The sequence below is a fragment of the Pelodiscus sinensis genome, chromosome 5 (assembly GCF_052426305.1).
Source record: "Pelodiscus sinensis isolate ZL-2025 chromosome 5, ASM5242630v1, whole genome shotgun sequence".
NCBI lineage: Eukaryota > Metazoa > Chordata > Testudines > Trionychidae > Pelodiscus > Pelodiscus sinensis.
In genome coordinates, this window is record NC_143056.1 from 74,926,450 (window position 1) to 74,943,351 (window position 16,902).

At 38.3% G+C, this 16,902-nt stretch overlaps 1 protein-coding gene across 21 annotated transcripts in view; it reads left to right on the forward strand.

The window, feature by feature from the left end:
* The window catches only part of CD44 (CD44 molecule (IN blood group)), a 96,301-nt gene that overhangs the window by 48,902 nt on the left and 30,497 nt on the right, over window positions 1-16,902 (forward strand). For 17 of the 21 annotated variants that reach the window (XM_025185320.3, XM_025185325.3, XM_075927473.2 and 14 more), the window contains 4 exons: window positions 9,762-9,857; window positions 11,671-11,790; window positions 13,833-13,958; window positions 15,155-15,262. In XM_025185320.3, the coding sequence (XP_025041105.3) occupies window positions 9,762-9,857; window positions 11,671-11,790; window positions 13,833-13,958; window positions 15,155-15,262 (450 nt within the window). The remainder of the gene's footprint in view (window positions 1-9,761; window positions 9,858-11,670; window positions 11,791-13,832; window positions 13,959-15,154; window positions 15,263-16,902) is intronic. The other 4 variants (XM_014574238.4, XM_014574234.4, XM_014574237.4 and 1 more) reach the window with 3 other exon arrangements.

The window sequence follows — 16,902 nt, forward strand, 5'->3', positions numbered from 1 at the left end:
AAGGGATAAGAGGAGACAAGGTTTGATGAGTCACTTGGGTTTAAAGTTAAGAAGTGATTCGTGGCCTCTTTGGTGTATATCTCTCATGTTATATTGTGTCACATCAGTTCAGCCTATACCGAGCAATATCATTTAATTTGTTTATGGCTGCAGATACTTCTGTTCATCACCGCTTGAAGACACTGTATGTGAAAATGGAATTTCTGCCCCTTTATGAGTTTATGTGCTCGGATACTTGGTTCATCAATGTGTGGTTTATAACTCATTCATGGCTCTGTGATAGGCAGCAGAGGTCAAAATCCTGACTTAACTCACTTACGAGGTTCTTTGAGGGAGGTTGGAGGTGCCATCCTGCTCGTGCATTGTATATAGGGATAGCTTGCATTTCCAAGTTCTTGTTTGCAGCATGCCCGCATGGGGTGTTGTTTATGCCAAGTCTCTGGGACTTTGGGATGCTTTGAAGGGACATTAGTTGGAGAGCTTTCCTCTAGTACTCATTAGAGCTTTAGCCCTGTTTCCTGCTCTGCTCTTGAATAACTGTTAAGGTATATAAAAATCAACTCCCTGTGATGTCTTCCTCCAGTATCCAGTGCACTTGTGCATCACAATAAGCTTATCGGATAGTTGACTAGTCGCTTACATCCCTACCTATGTGTCCATGCAGGGACATAGATGTTGCTGAAAGGAGAAAGTAATACAGTGGAGGAATTTCTTGAGACTTTTTCCACTTGACTTGACTCAATCAGAACATCTGGATCTGTTTTTGGAGATCACTTTATCTGGTTTTCTGGAATAGAAGAAATCAATGTAATATAATGTTCACTTATTGGCACACAGTCAAACTACATTTGAGAATAGAGGGTGGGTAGAGGGTATAATACATCTAAAAAAGCATAATCAAGAATTAGCTTATGGACACACATAATGCTATTGGTTAATATATTGTATCATATATTTTATGATTGGTGTACTATTTTTTATAATTGATCCAGGTAATCATCATGAATTGTCCAAGAGCTGCAATGTACACTAGTAAGCAAAGCTGTAACTACAAGCTTATCAAATATTCTTCTTGTTATTATTTCTTTATCTACTAACTACATATTATTGACAAGACTACTTGTGATTTAATGCTAGGTCCATTCTTAACCTCTCTTTATATCTCTACAATGCATTTGAAATGGCAAGTTACTGCTGCCACTTGGTTTGCCATTATTGCTATTTCCTCCTCTGTTACTGCAGCTTCATTGCACATTATCACTGGGATGTCCTCCATCAGTTTCACAACTCTGACCTCAGGCTGTTGTGAATGAATGGATGAGGGGAAAAAAACAGTGATAATGTTGAATGGTACAGAGGGACCTGTCTACTGTCCTCTTGCTTTATTCTTTACACAAGAGAAAGAAAAAGATCTGGTGAAAGAGGAACAAAGAAGTGAAAATATTGTGATCAGTGGCTCATTAAATAAAATCTTGATAATTCATCCAGCCATCATCACAGCAGATGAGGACTCCTTACATTGGAGCTCATCATGAAAACTCTATTCAAGGTCAACAAAATCCTGGATTTATTCCTTTGCAGCGGCATGCTATAGATCACAAAGAGGAGCATCCCAGCATAGCTTTCAAGGGCACTATATTGCAATCATTTTATTTAAGATACTTTTTATATGGTCTGTCAAGTAACCAATGTAAAGAGCAATGCAAAAAGGGGAAACCCCTCCCTGAAGGAGCCTGGCAGACAATCCACTTTTCTCCTGCTCAGTGAATTTATCCAGATTTTAATTTCCTTCACCAGACCCTGAAAGGAAGAAAAGCATCCACAGCACTCTAGAGAAGACATTACCACCACCACCACCACCACTGTGGTTTTCTCTCTCTTTCATACTCTATTTGTGGATGTGCCAGGGTATCGGGATAAGCAGCCTCTGCAGGTTCAGTGACATCAGCACCTCGACTTTGTGTGGCACCAATTCCAGGAATGGCATTAGCAACATGCTAACCCCTAAGACTGCTCAGGATCAATTGCGGAGAATGAATATCTCTGCTCTACACCTGGGTTTCAGGTTTTAAAAGCACTGTATTCTGAGTTCCATAACTTTTTTATAAATTTGTTGGGTCTACAGTGCAAGTAATTTATCTCCTCTATGAAATTATGTTTTCCTCACCTGCACTTGAAATAAGAGATGGGGTGGTCACTAGATGTCTACAGATCTGTCTGTCTATTCTAATAATTTGTTATTGTCTGAGTGTAGGCGTGGCACCCAACAGGTGAAACTGAACCTGGAACCGCTGGAGCTAAAAGCCAGCTCTCTCTCAGTTAAGGCTGTAGAGGAAATTTGTGCTCTCTCACTTTAAGGCCGTGTCCACACTCAGGGGTTCTTTCGAAAAAAGTACCCTTTTTTCGAAAGAAGTTCCCCTGCATCCAGACTCAAGCCGCGTTCTTTCGAAATTATTTCGAAAGAACGTGGCTTTTCTTTCGATGGCGGTAAACCTCGTTTCACGAGGAAGAACGCCTTCCTTCGAAAGTTCCTCTTTCGAAGGAAGGCGTTCTTCAATGTAAAGAGGCCGTCTTCGAAAGAGAGCATCCAGACTCGCTGGGTGCTCTCTTTCGAAAAAGCGGATTTCCTCTATCGAAAGATCCGCCTGCTGTCTAGACGCGATCTTTCGAAAGAGGCTCTTTCGAAAGATGCTTTCGAAAGAGCCTCTTTCGAAAGAAGCCTGCAGTCTAGACACAGCCTAAGTGCCTACGTGCCACTGCATGGGACAGTGAACCACACCCAGTAGGTCTGGGGGTTACACATGGACATCAGTTTTAATGGATAATTAGGGCTTATGATTTTAGGATTTAACTGATAAATGCTCATAAAAGACCTCAAAATACAACCAATCAATCAACCAATAGGTGTTTAGCCAATGAACATGGAGAACACACCAGAAATTGTTGTGTGAATCTCAGGGCTTGTCTACCCAGAGCTCTTATATATCCTACAGGGGTGAGATTTCTAAGGTGCACTAATGTGTGGCACATTAATTTAGATACTCTGGGGCTCAGTAAAGGTTGCCATAGAAGCTTTAACATAATGCTATTGGGAATAGTACTACATTAAAGTGCACTAGAGCAAATCTTAGACGGAGGAGTAAGTAAGAAGTTTTCTTAAAAAGAGGGTACTTGTTACAATATATAAAAAGAAAGAGCCCCAAAACATCCCACGTTTTGGACTTCTACATGAAACACAAAAAATTGCTAAAAATAACCATCAAAATGAAAATAATTGAACCCTGACAAGTAGAAGCCCTGTGAATAGAGTTAGTAATTAGTAGAAATAGGCATTGGGACAAACCCCAGATAACAACCCCTTCTATATTGCTGACTCAAAATTACAAGAACAGATCCAAATCAGAATGTCCTGGTTTCCCCTCTCTCAATAATGGGATGAACCAAACTCTGCAGACCTCAACAATCCTGCTTTGTGAAGAAGTAGGGATCTGTAGCTAAACACTGCCTCTGAAACCTGTATCTCATGGCTATTTGGAGAATAGTTGTTGTTTTATTACAGTTGCTTGTGCTGGATTGGGACATGTGTGTGCAGAAAGGTTTTTTTTCTGTCCTCAGGTCATTGGTATCATAAGACTTGATTAGGATGTGGCAGGGGACAAACATCTAAAATAACGAGAGACCGAGTCCTGGTATCGTTTTTCACTTTTTTAGGTCCGCGGGTAGATTTTTCTCTGGAGAAATGAATGCAGGATTTGACTCTAAAATCTTAATTTGCTTTGGCAGTTTGCTTAACACCTGGCTCATTTCCTTTTAACATTCATGGTAATACTAACATGATTAAAGGCCCAAAGCTTATTCAATTAAAATCAATGGCAAAACTTCAGTAGAAAAGCTGTGGTGGCAGTAGTGGTGCTTCTTGTGGCTATTTTTAAGAACATGTCTGCAGTTCAAAAAGAAGTGAAGAACAAGAAGAAACAACCAATGGGGAATTAAAACAAGAAGTAACAACAATGGGCTCTTTTAATGTAAAACAGGGCTCTGTCTTTTTTTTTTTTTACAGACAATGAGATTTTATTGTGCTGAATCCTATACTATATAAAGACACTGAGCCCAATTCCAAATTGTTCTGAATGCTCTTTACCCAAGTAATTTTGTGAAGTAGAGAGAATGTCACAAGTGAGAAAATTAATGGTCACATCTCATTGCAACCAGCTCATGCAAGCTCTGCAGATTCAATGAATATCATTAATGAACTATGGATTGAAACCATAAGCAAGTCAGTCAAACTGCTTAGAGTAAGCAGGAGGAGAATATGTTTATTCCCTTGAGAAGCTTAGAGACATTTCCAGCAGACACCTTTGAGACAGGTATTGAGGAATTTATAGCCCGGATAGCATACATTCCTGTGCAAGTGAGACAAGAAAGACACACATAACTAGAAAGTTTAAAGACACATGGATAAGGAGCTTCCCAATAATTGTAATAATTTGTAGTCTGAAACCCTTCTGATATGTTGAAAAAATAACTATCAGTGCACTCCCAAGAGTGTCTTTCCAGCAAGAAGGAAATGACCATTTTAATCTGTTACTTGGTCTTTTGATGCATCTGCTTCCTCTGATGTAACTGATTCTGCTTTCCTTGTTATCACTGGGATGCCCTCCACCAAATTGTCATTTTCTAATCCCAAAATGATGTGTTTGGATGGATAGGAAAACAACAATGATAATGGTAAAGAATACTTATGCTCTTCTCTGCTGTCCTCCTCTTTCTCCACAATATTTACCAATGAAGGACAAAGACTATGGGCTTCAGCATAGAAGGACAATCAGGAAGATTAAACCAAGTAACTAAAGGAATGAATTTAGAGTGGGTTTGTAAAATTGCATTTAATCCCTGTGAGGATATTCCTATTCAGAATTAAAGTGGCTTTAATTTGGTTTAGTTTAAATTACTCATTAATTCTGAATGAGTGCCCACACAGCAGTTTAATGCAATTTAATTAATCCACCTTAAATTTACTCCTTTAACTAATTTGTCTTAATTTTCCCGAGTCTCCCCCACGTAGACAAGCTCTGAGTGTCAGAAGAGCAAAAGCTGAAAATAATAATGGGGTGGTTGTGTGGCAAATAATTCACTCACCCATCATCATAGCAGATGAAGATTCTTATCATGGAGAAAATTCAACTCAAGACCAGTGGATTTTTGGATTTATTCCTTGGACATGACACTCTACAGGTCCCAAGGAAGAGCGACCCACCTCTGCCAGCAATGGTAAAACATTACAACTATAGCTAATGTCCTTCATATGGAGTAACATGCTAACACTGATAAACTGTAGCATATGTGATATACCCTGCATTGATAGGATCTGGCAGCTAATTGCCTTTTCTCATGTTATCTGAATTGGCCATTTATTCCCATATTCTGCTTCCAGTAGATAAGCTCTTGAGAGGTGCTTTGCACATTTAACATCTCACTGAATATGTTCTTCATCACATTTCTTCCTCCAATCCCAGTTAGTAACAGTTTCTCACTCCTGATTTAAATAAGTCCCAACAGGACAGCTAGGCTTACTGTAAAAATGATAGATACAAATTACACCTTTGATGGCTCAATAAATAAAAAGCTCTTAGGCTACGGACTGGTTTTTTTCCTGGTACTGGAAATGCATTGGACCCTACTTCATATCTTCATCCTGCTCTCATATGTTGTGCTACTCTGGATACTTGATTGCCGTTATTGCTGCTAGTCTTTTTGCTGCATCGCCTTCCTTTGCTGTAGTTGCAGCTGCTTTGCCCATTAGTGCTGGGATGTGCTCACCCCTCCTTGCTCTCAGGACGAAGTGACCGAATTGATGAAAAAAAAATTGCTGAACAAACTAGAAGGTGCTTCTGGTTGTCATCGTCTTTCTTTACTATGTAGAAAGGGAAAAGACAAGTTGTTGTGCAAGATGAAAAAGTGAATAAAGTATTGGAAGTGCTAGGTTAGTAAATCAGATGTTCAATGATTGATTCAACCACCATTGAGGCATATGAGGACTCTCCTCATGGAAACTCTACTTAAGACCATCAGATGCCTGGATTTTTTCCTTCCCGCCGGCACTCTGCAGATCACAAGGAAGACCGTCCCTCCACTGCTGGCCATGGTAATCCATTATAATCGTTTTACCTTATGTACTCTGTCCACTGCCTGTTGTCAAACCTGAGCAAAAACGGAGCCCCAGAGCAAATGGCAAATGGTTATCATTCAGATTTTCTCATCCTAGTTGTGTTTTTTTTTAAATTTATTACTAATGCTTTATGGAATCCCCTGTTACTGGAAGTTTTTTAGAACAAGCTAGACAAATATGTGTCAGCGATGGGATAGATATATTTAGTCTTGCTTCAGCACATAGGAATGGATTGCATGACCTTTTGAAGTCCCTTCCAACACTACTTTATATATTCTATGATTCTGTATTGTGTGGATAAATCTGGAGTGGTTGCCAACACTTGTAACTCCTTAACATAGATCCTCAGCATCTCTCTCCAGTATGAGCAACCCAAACTTATTTATACTTTTATGCTTTCACCCATCAGAATAATATGGTGAATTTGGAGTTCACCATTAAAGGGAATACTCAACAGGGAACCACTCATAAATGAATGTGATATCTCAGCACCATAAGCAATTTTCTTTACTAGCTTGTTCTGGCTGAAAGAAGAAGTATTTTATTAGTGGATGACTTGAATAAGTGAACAGGTGATTATTTTAAAATTGTATGTTATAGTAAGGTATTTATCATACTTTTCCTGCAGAAGCAAAGAGAGAGGAAAATTTGTACTTACATGTATTGTGGGATTTCTTTTCTTCATTTTCTGTCTTCATTGAAGATATTTTAGTTTTGGATTTGTTTCTTCCAAAATAATCTCTCCTCCTTTTTGCTCCGACAATTAAATGTTCATAATCCTATGCATATGACACGTCATTAGTATCTCTTCTAATGAAAATCATAATCATGCTATTTCAGAGACATTTCAAATCCAAGGATGCGTTATTTTGACTTTCTTTGCTAGTAGAATACAGCAATTTCTGTTGTTGTGAATCCTTGATCATTATTTAGGGATAATTTCCAACAAAATCACATCTTCTGAATAGATGGGTTTTCTGCAATTTCTTCTTTCCACACCCCTTCAGCTTTCTTCTACTAAAAGTGTAATATCTGTTCAAAAAGATGAAGAAATGAAGATACATTTGTCTGGGCTCATTATCTGAAAGTTCATATTAGGTTTAACATCATCACAGGAGATGAGGGTTCACAGCAGATTATTACTGATGATGAAGATTTTAGACAAAGCCAGCTAAATCATGGCTTTCTTCCTGAAGAAGATACAATAAGGCTAGGGAAGACCATCCCACAGACACCTGTAAGGATATTGAATTATAATCCCCTATGTTAATTAAGTAAACTTTTCTGCTTTTTTTCTGGGCTGGCACTTTAAAACCCTTATGTTCAGAAATACATAGGTTTTCCAAACTTTCTGTTTCCATCTCTATTGTGCATCATTTGTAACTGTTTAAAGGTGGAACTGAAAAAACCATTTTTCTTCTGTAAAACACTGTCACCCTTTCTGAGAGAGCACTAATCTAGAAAAGGGTTAAATGTACTGCTTTTACACAGATGCAGGTGGTATTTATTTAAGCTGTTGATCTTTATTAGTGTCATATTTTCTGAGTAATGCAATTAGCCTGGTGGTATAAATCTCAGCTGGAATATAATGATGTGTGAGAAAGGTGAGGCTTTCCACTGAAATCAGTGCCTTGCATGCTGAAAAGTTACAGAGGTAGCTTTGTTAGAAAGAATCTGCAAAAACAATGAGAAATCCTGTGGCACCTTAGGGACTAACAGATTTATTAAGGCATAAGATTTCATGCCTAACCTTCCCCTCCCTCCTTAGTCTCTAATGTGCCACAGGACTCCTCGTTGTTTTCATTGAAATCAGTGGCACTTCCTGCTTTCAGATGCTATGTCTTTTGCTGAGTGTTGCTGAGAGATACCATGGCAATAAGTGTTGAACCTATTTCTAGCTGTGACAGGGGCAATAGCAGGTGAGCACTGTAATAAGCATCTAACACTCAAGTGTTTTGGTGAGAAGCTGGTTTTGTTTTCTGGCCTCAGTCACAGAGGTGAGAGTGCTAAGACTGTTGCCTTATGTTATGGATGGGAGAGAATGCATAACAAATTCTGTGAGTTTAAAGTAAGATACTGTTCAGACTGGTTTTTTTTAATGTGTTTTGAAATACAGAGTTTGATTTTAATGGTATACCTACTGACAACATAACTTAGCGAGAAGAAAAAACTGACAAATGATCTGGTAGCACTTTATAAACTAACAAAACATATAGATGGTATCATGAGCTTTCGTGGGCACAGCCCACTTCTTCAGATGACCGGAGTTATGAGTTTAGGATGTGCACTATATATTTTGGGTCTGCATATCCTAAAATCTTAACTCCGGTCATCTGAAGAAGTGGGCTGTGCCCATGAAAGCTCATGATACCATCTACATATTGCCCTACACTGATTTAACTATGATTTAACTATTACTCAAAAGCTGTTGATCACGACCATTACACATATCCTGAAACCACCACCCAAGCAAAACGGAAAAAAGTTTTTGCGTTAAAAGCATTTGTGGAAAAGAGCATCTAGATTGGCACAGACGCTTTTCCACAAAAGCACTTTTTGCGGAAAAGCGTCCGTGCCAATCTAAACGCGGTTTTGCACAAGGAAGCCCTGATCGCCATTTTTGCCATCGGGGCTTTTTTGCGCAAAACAGTTTTTAGCTGTCTACACTGGCCCTCTTGTGCAAAAACATTTCCAGAAAAGGGCTTTTGCCCAAACGAAAATGTCAAAGCATTTGCGCAAGAAGCACTGATTTCGGACAGTAGGACACCAGTGCTTTTGTGCAAAATCAAGCAGCCAGTGAAGACAGCTGACAAGTTTTTGCGCAAAAGCAATTGCTTTTGCGAAAAACTTGCCAGTCTAGACGCAGCCGTTTTGTTAGTCTATAAAGTGTTACCAGATCATTTGTTGTTTTTTTCTGTACAGACTAACTCGGCTACCCCATGAAGCAGTTAAAGGGAGAAGGTTATCTAAAAGAACTAAAGGCCAGATCTTACAATCAGGGGCATCTCACTTGTATAGAGACTGCAGTATTTGGTTTGACAAGTTTTACTTTGGGATTTTTTTCTTGGTTTCTTGCTGTTTTATGGTGGAAATCTTTGTGACTTCATCTGTCTTTGAGCTGATGTTTAATGTTCAGCACTCTTTGCACTATGTAGCCTCTGGTTTCTTTGCACTAATCTTTTTGTTAGAACAGTGACATGCTACTGTGTCTTATATTGAGCTGAAAGCCATGTAGTTTTAATGGCATTAACAAAAGATGACTTAGAGGAATACTCAAATAATAGAAAGGTTGCTGCTATTTGATCTGCTATTCTAGTTTTTGGTGACTTCCTTTGTTCTGGTTACTTACTGCTGTATTACTGGGAGAAATTCCAGAAACTTCATATGTCCTAATATCAGGATGCTGTGAATGGATGGATGAGAAAATGAGTGATTCAGCTGAACAAAGCAGAGGGACATCTCTATTTTTCTCTTGTTTCTCTACTATATAGACTAGTAAAAGACACTTACCAAGTGTAGAGAGCTACAATAATGTATATGTTAAGGCTCAGCAGTAAAGTGTCCTACACTGATTTAACTATTACTCCAACAGCTGTGGATCACGACCATTACACATATCCTGAAACCACCACCCCATGGTGGCAGTCTCTAAATTCCAAGGAACAGCACCCAATAACTGACAGCAATGGTAAAGAATTTATATAATCTCACATAAGCTGCTTTGCTTATGGTTTGTTGATAAAGCTGAGTGGAAGGCAACATGGAAGTATAAATGCTGCATAGATATGAAGAGGCAGCCAAACAGCCTTTCTGATACTGGCTTGGTTTGGCTTGTTATGTGTTCCCTGTTTCTGTTTCCAGTAGGAATAACTCAGTCTTTTGTATTCACTATGTATTCATCAGAATTAACCTATTGATTTTTGAGGTCCTAATCTAGTTTACTATTATATAGCATATGCAAAGGGCAAAGCTTAATGGAAAAACACAAGTGAAAACTTACCTACTAGATAACTAGCTACTGCAGTGATAAGACGATTTAAAATGTGCACAATAATAAATACATTGGCTTTAGAAAGTCATTTATTTTAAAACAGTAAGCGGTATATCTGTAACAACATAAGCACTAAATAAATAGCAGCACAGAAATAGCCGCTTGACAAGAATATCCAGTCACCATGAATTTGTATTTCTGATGCCATAATCTTAAATTGTGTTTTGAATGGAGAAAAAAACATCCTCCACCTCCCCCTTGGCTGTGATATTAGCCAGCTGATACTGGACGATATGACCTTGGCTATAAAGTGGTCATAGCTTAAAAGGACAGAATTCTGTATAAATGAAAGTTATATTTGGACTTCAGAAGTTCTCTTCATTGTTTGTGATGTGCTTTGATGATTTTTTTAGTTAGTTTCTAGATGGCAGTGAATATTTTATTCACTGCATGAACAAAGAAGCAGGAATAGTCTTTTTAAAAATGCACATCGAGGTTAAGGATTTAATGTATTTTTATATGAAGATTTTCACTGTGAAGATTATTTGGAAGGAAGAGAACATTTATGCCAAACTAAATGTACTTGAAACTGTACTTTCCTGGGATCCTTTGAAAAGTCTCAGAGGAGTAGCCTGGTTAGTCTGCATCTGCAAAAACAAAAAGGAGTGTCGTGCCACCTTAGGGTACTTCTACACAGCAGCATTATTTCGTTATTCCGAAATAACAAAGCCATTATTTTGAAATAATGGTGACCTGGAGGACTTCTTACTCTGTTTCCTGTAACCCTCATTTTACACAGAGTGAAGGAAGTTGAAGGAAGAGTGCTCTTCCTTTCACTTCCTGCTGTGTAAATAGTGCCAAAAGCCAAATTAAGCTATTTTGACTTAAGCTACGCAATTGATGTAGCTGAAGTTGCGTAGCTTAATTCATCTTTAGCCTGCTGTGTAGACATAACCTTAGAAACTAACAAATTCATTAGGGCATAAGCCTTTGTGGGATCCTTTGTTAGTCAAGATAAAACTCTTTTGTCCTGTCACCTCCAGTATAACTCAAAAGATTTAGGCCTTGCTAAAAACAACACTATATACATCCTTTTAACTTGTATATTGGAACATTTATTCATAGTTGCAGAAACAAATGGTTCTGTTGGATAAATTTAATCAATTAACCTTGTGTTTAGAGGAGCATTTAAATGCTCTTGATTAGTTTTTACTCCTATAATCCCATATCTTATAGAACACATTGCCTTCTGCTGTTGTGGTTGTTTGGCCAATTGTGTGTGAGGGGAAAACAATCTATATTCAGAACACTGTAGCTACTAATGATAAGCCTAATGTTACTGAGAGGTTTGCCAGACTGAAAAAAGTGATCTTTTGTGCATGAGAAATTAAAAACTGTCTACTTTGCTACATTTCTTTACGATGAGAGACAGGAAAAAAATAAATCTGAAAATTATGTGGATGATGGCTCAGCAAATGAAAACTTCATGGTACATTTAACATCATTATAGCAGATCTCAGCTCACAGGATGGTGGTGCAGATGATGACTCAACACAGGATCCATTAGTAGCAGTAATTTCTCTTGGAGGAGACCACAGTGGTGACAAGAAACTGCATCCTCCAAGTACCAGTAAGAATAATGAAATATTTTTTTCTTTGCTGTACTGCAAATTTAGGCCACAAATCAGCGAATTACTGATGCACATGCTTAACTTTTAATATGTACTTGAGACCTGCGGGCTTCAGTGGAAGTAGTCACCCTCTTGAAGTTCAGTATATGCTTAAATGATTTCTTGACCAGAAACATATGACCCACATGGGTAAAGTTGAGAACATATTTAAGTGCTTTATCTAACTGGGATATTAGATGTACTATACTACTGAGTAGACTCCCTGCAAAAGAACACACCTTTGAAATCTGTCCTGTGTTACTCAAACAGCATTTCTGGTGCTACAATGTTACAGCAGGACAAATTTATTTTTTTGTGGCTTATTTAGCTGTCAGCCTTCAAAACAAGTTTTAGTGTTGTAACATTTCTCTTCTGTGCAGGAGTCTGCATTACATTTCTGATCTCTGCATCTATCTTAGCTGAAACAGAGTTGTAAAAGTCTCGTGCTTTCCAATTTTGCTTTTAGGATATTTTAAAGATGAACAATGAAATAGTTAAGTCTCTTGTGAAAATGTTGTTTTTATCAATTCATAGTGTGAGATGAATAGATGCTGACGGTACCCATTGTTAACATGATTAAATAGAATTTCATTGACTAATGTTATAGAAAACATAAGAACTATATGTGATCCGCTGTCTCAAAAATTATTTTCCCTCTCTGAAATTTCCATATGAGATTAATGACAGAAAGCTAGCGTACTTTTTACTGTGAGAAGACAGCATTGTGTGGGTAGTAGCAGGTGGAAGAAAAGTTAAACATTGTTAAGATGTGTTATCTATTTTAATTGTCCCATTATAGTTGGACTGTCCTTGTGTGACAAGGTTCTTGCTACACAGACAGATCTTGGGAATATGTGGCTTCTGTCAAATGAAGGGAAAAAATTCTAACACAAACTCAGTTTCCTTTGGGGTTTTTCTTTCCTTAAGGTTCGGAATTTCCTTTTGCTTCATATCTCTCAGTTGAATGTTTGGGCTCTGTTCCACATAGTAAGCCAACTCTACTTTCACTTTCACCCATCCAATCTGTGTGGACTTCTTTGGTGTTCTCTGCTGATTGCGTAGACATGTAAGTAGTCTGGGCTGCTGGGATTGAGCATTTTGGCCTTAAATTTCAAAAGTGACTAGTGAGGTTTCTCAATTTTTCGGTGCAAGATTCAGATATCTTAAAGCAGCCTGTATTTTAGAAAGTGCTAAGCCTTCTAAGTTGAAACCCAAACTCACTAGATACTTCTGAAAATTTAGGTCATTCTATCTATCTTTTTTCTGAACATTCTTTTCTCTTTTCTTGTGCTGGCCTTCACTCATGAATTGATGCCAATTATGCAAACACATTCATTTGATTATTGGCACGATTCTACTTTCAGGTGAAGGTGTTTGTTGATTTCAGTTTTGTAGTATTGTTTTGGTGTTGGTTGTAGTTGGATTTTTCTAGCATTATCTCTTTGTGGTTCAACAACTGCACCTTTAACAGGAAACATAGGATGTGCTATATTTATAATGTATTTTCCTATATCACAAAGCCCTGTAATGAGATCAAATTGCATTTTCACTTTCTACGTTCCTGAATTGCTCTGTCCTGAGCTAACTGCCTAATAATCTAATATAACAAAAAGAATACAATTACAAAAGGAAATTGATTGTTGTCTATGGTTATATGGATCAATATAAGAAAATTCTGTCTATTCATTGGCTTCAGTCAAAACCGAATTAAAGGTGCAAGTTGTTGTTTCTGCCAATACTGTTGCTGCTTTGCCCCTGAAGATTGTGGTACTCTGTAGCAAGAACACACCTTCCAATATCAAGATGATGTGGAAGAAGTGGATTAGGAAATCCATTAACCAGTCAACCAACCAAAGTTCCCACTTGACTCTGCTCCTTGCTATCTATATATTTGTAAAAGAGAGAGACTGGGTATAGAAGACAGAAGAATAGAAGCTCAATATATTTGGGAGGTGGCTGAGCCAGTAAAAAATTACAAATGATTGAACCATTATCCTAACAGCTGTAAACCCACATCATGGAGCACATGAGGAAACTTCCACCCAACGCGTGGGGAATCCATCCCCGGACAGTTGGTGGTGGTCGACTACAGGACTGAAGGAACATCTTACAACCATGCCATTTGATGGTAAATAATGTTTCTTTTTAACTACTGGAGTTTGATTAAAATCATCTGATAAATTAAGTAATAATCCACTTGACAATGCCCATTGATGTCTGGTTGCCATTGGACTGCCTTCTTAATGCTGCACAAGAGAGAATAATAAGCGTTAGAGCAGGACTGTGTCTGAAGAACACAAGTCCACACTGGGAAAGAGTGAAGTGACACTGCCACCATGAGAACACTTGAGTAGCCCCTTCATCATGAGGCATATGCCCACTGCTATTCCTGTGCTCCTGATTTAGATATCTCTACATGGCATGTAATGGTCACTCCCAGAAACGCTGCAAATTTTGTGTGTTCTGTTAACCCCAATAGTATTCTTCTTTCTATTTTGACCCCCATGGTTAGCAGAACACAAAGGCTGTGTCTACACTGGCATGTATTTCCGGAAATGCTTAAAACGGAATACTATTCTGTTTTCAGTTTTTCCGGAAAAGGAGCGTCTACATTGGCAGGCTGATTTTCCGGAAAAGCCCTTTTTCCGGAAAAGCGTCTGTGGCCAATGTAGACGCGCTTTTCCGAAAAAGACTACTGGGCTGTCTACACTGTGTTCCGGAATAAGGACTTATGCCCGAGCGGGAGCAGAATAGTTTTTCCGGAATAGCGTCTGATAGTAGAGCATCGTTGCTTTTCCGGAAATTCAAGGGCCAGTGTAGACAGCTCACAGCTTATTCCGGAAAAGTGGCTGATTTTCCGGAATAAGTGGCCCAGTGTAGACACAGCCAAAGGTTATTTGCCTTAATGGCTCCTTGATCCCTTATAGATAGGTAAAGATTTCAGAAATCTCATGCCTGCTAAATAGAAACATGTTATCAGCAGATGTCATAAGAACCTGAAAACCAGATGATTTTCACTTTTGGTGTCATATTAGAAGGGAAAGGAGCACATCTCTTACTATTTTATGAGTTTTGACACATTTGTAGCTGCTCAGAAACCAATGCTATAAATAAGATAAATAATAATGATAATAATAAATAACAGATTTTCTTCCACAAAGAGGGGCACCTCTGTCCACATTCTTTCTTCTTCACTGAACAAATCTCTAAAAATCACAGCCTATTATAAAGACAAGAAGAAATAGGGATGACAGTTATTTGAGTGGTGATGGTGGTGGGTCAGCAAATGAAAAATTTACAAGAAGTCTCACGTCATTGCAACAGATGAGGATTCACAAGAAAATGAATCAGCTGATGAAGATTCACTACAAGATCCATTACACTCTGGATGGGGCAAAAATGATGACAAGGAGGACCACATTCCAGTTACCAGTAAGAATAATGAATTCTAATAGTTTTATCTACCTTAATATATTTAAAGCAAAATGGCATAGCTCAGTGAAGAATGGCATCTGGTGCCATTTGCGCAAGTAAACAAATCTGTCACATAACCCAGATAGCTCCCAAATATTTCAAGTGCTACCAGAAATGCAGCTATAGTCCATCAGTGACTAACACAGGAAAATGGATGGAATTAGAATCATGGTACATGATTATCACCTGCTAGTATTTATAGAATAAAGGGATGAAACATCCTTGCTGTAAAACTGTGTATTCTGTTACCTGCTGTGCAATATTTGCAACAATTTAATGATCATCTATCACATAATTAGTTCTCCTGCAAACACTCTCAGTAATTCTCAGTATGCCATGAACTAGGAGATGAAGTTTATTTTTTTACTAGGAGAAGATAGGATAGTATAGGTACTGAAAATAAAAAGCTCAATTATGGTTATCAATAAAGAGTTTAGTTCTTTATTTTAAAGGTCGTATTAATATGTATGTTTCTAAATTGTTTTGGGTGCATCGAGGGGCTTTAAATTGGAGGGGGGGGGGTTCAGCAGGGGATTTCATTAGGCATTCAATAAAAATGCCTAATGAAAAATTCAGTTTGCTTTAATATTTTGTTCAATTCTTTGACCTGAGTTTTGGGTATTTCTGGTGTTATTTTCCTTTGGCTTCATCTTTCTCTGTGCTGACTGCTCATCGTATCGTTATAAGCCATCTGCCTTCTGTGATTTCAGTGGTGGCTGCAGGACTGTAACTAAGAGAAAAAATGTGTCCCATTGTAACTAATGGCTATATTTAGTCTCTGATCACCTTGCATTAACAATTTACAGATTGCATTAGTACCAGAAGTATTTGTCCTTAACTTGGGCTCAAATTTGCTCAAAAAGACAAATAGGATGCTAGGAATTATTAGGAAAGGGATAGAAAATAAGACCCAGAATATCTTAATGCCCTTGTATAAAACTATGGTACGCCCACATCTTGAATACTGTGTACAGATGTGGTCTCCTCACCCCAAAAAAGATATTTTGGCCTTGGAAAGGGTTCAGAAAAGGGCAACTAAAATGATTAGGGGTTTGGAACAGGTCCCATATGAGGAGAGGTTAAAGCAACTGGGACTTTTCAGTTTAGAAAAAAGGAGACTGAGGGGGGATATATGATAGAGGTATATAAAATCATGAGTGGTGTGGAGAGGGCCGATAAAGAAAAGTTATTTATTAGTTCCCTAAATAGAAGAACTAGAGGACACCAAATGAAATTAATGGGGAGCAGGTTTAAAACTAATAAAAGAAAGTTCTTCTTCACACAGCGTGTAGTCAACCTGTGGAACTCCTTGCCAGAGGAGGCGGTGAAGGCTAGGACTATAATAGAGTTTAAAGAGAAGCTAGATAATTTCATGGCGGTTAGGTCCATAAAAGGCTATTAGCCAGGGGATAAAATAGTGTCCTTGGCCTCTGTTTGTCAGAGGCTTGAGAGGGATGGCAGGAGACAAATCGCTTGATCATTGTCTTCGGTCCACCCTCTCTGGGGCACCTGGTGCTGGCCACTGTCGGTAGACAGGATACTGGGCTAGATGGACCTTTGGTCTGACCCAGTACGGCTGTTCTTATGTTCTTATGTAA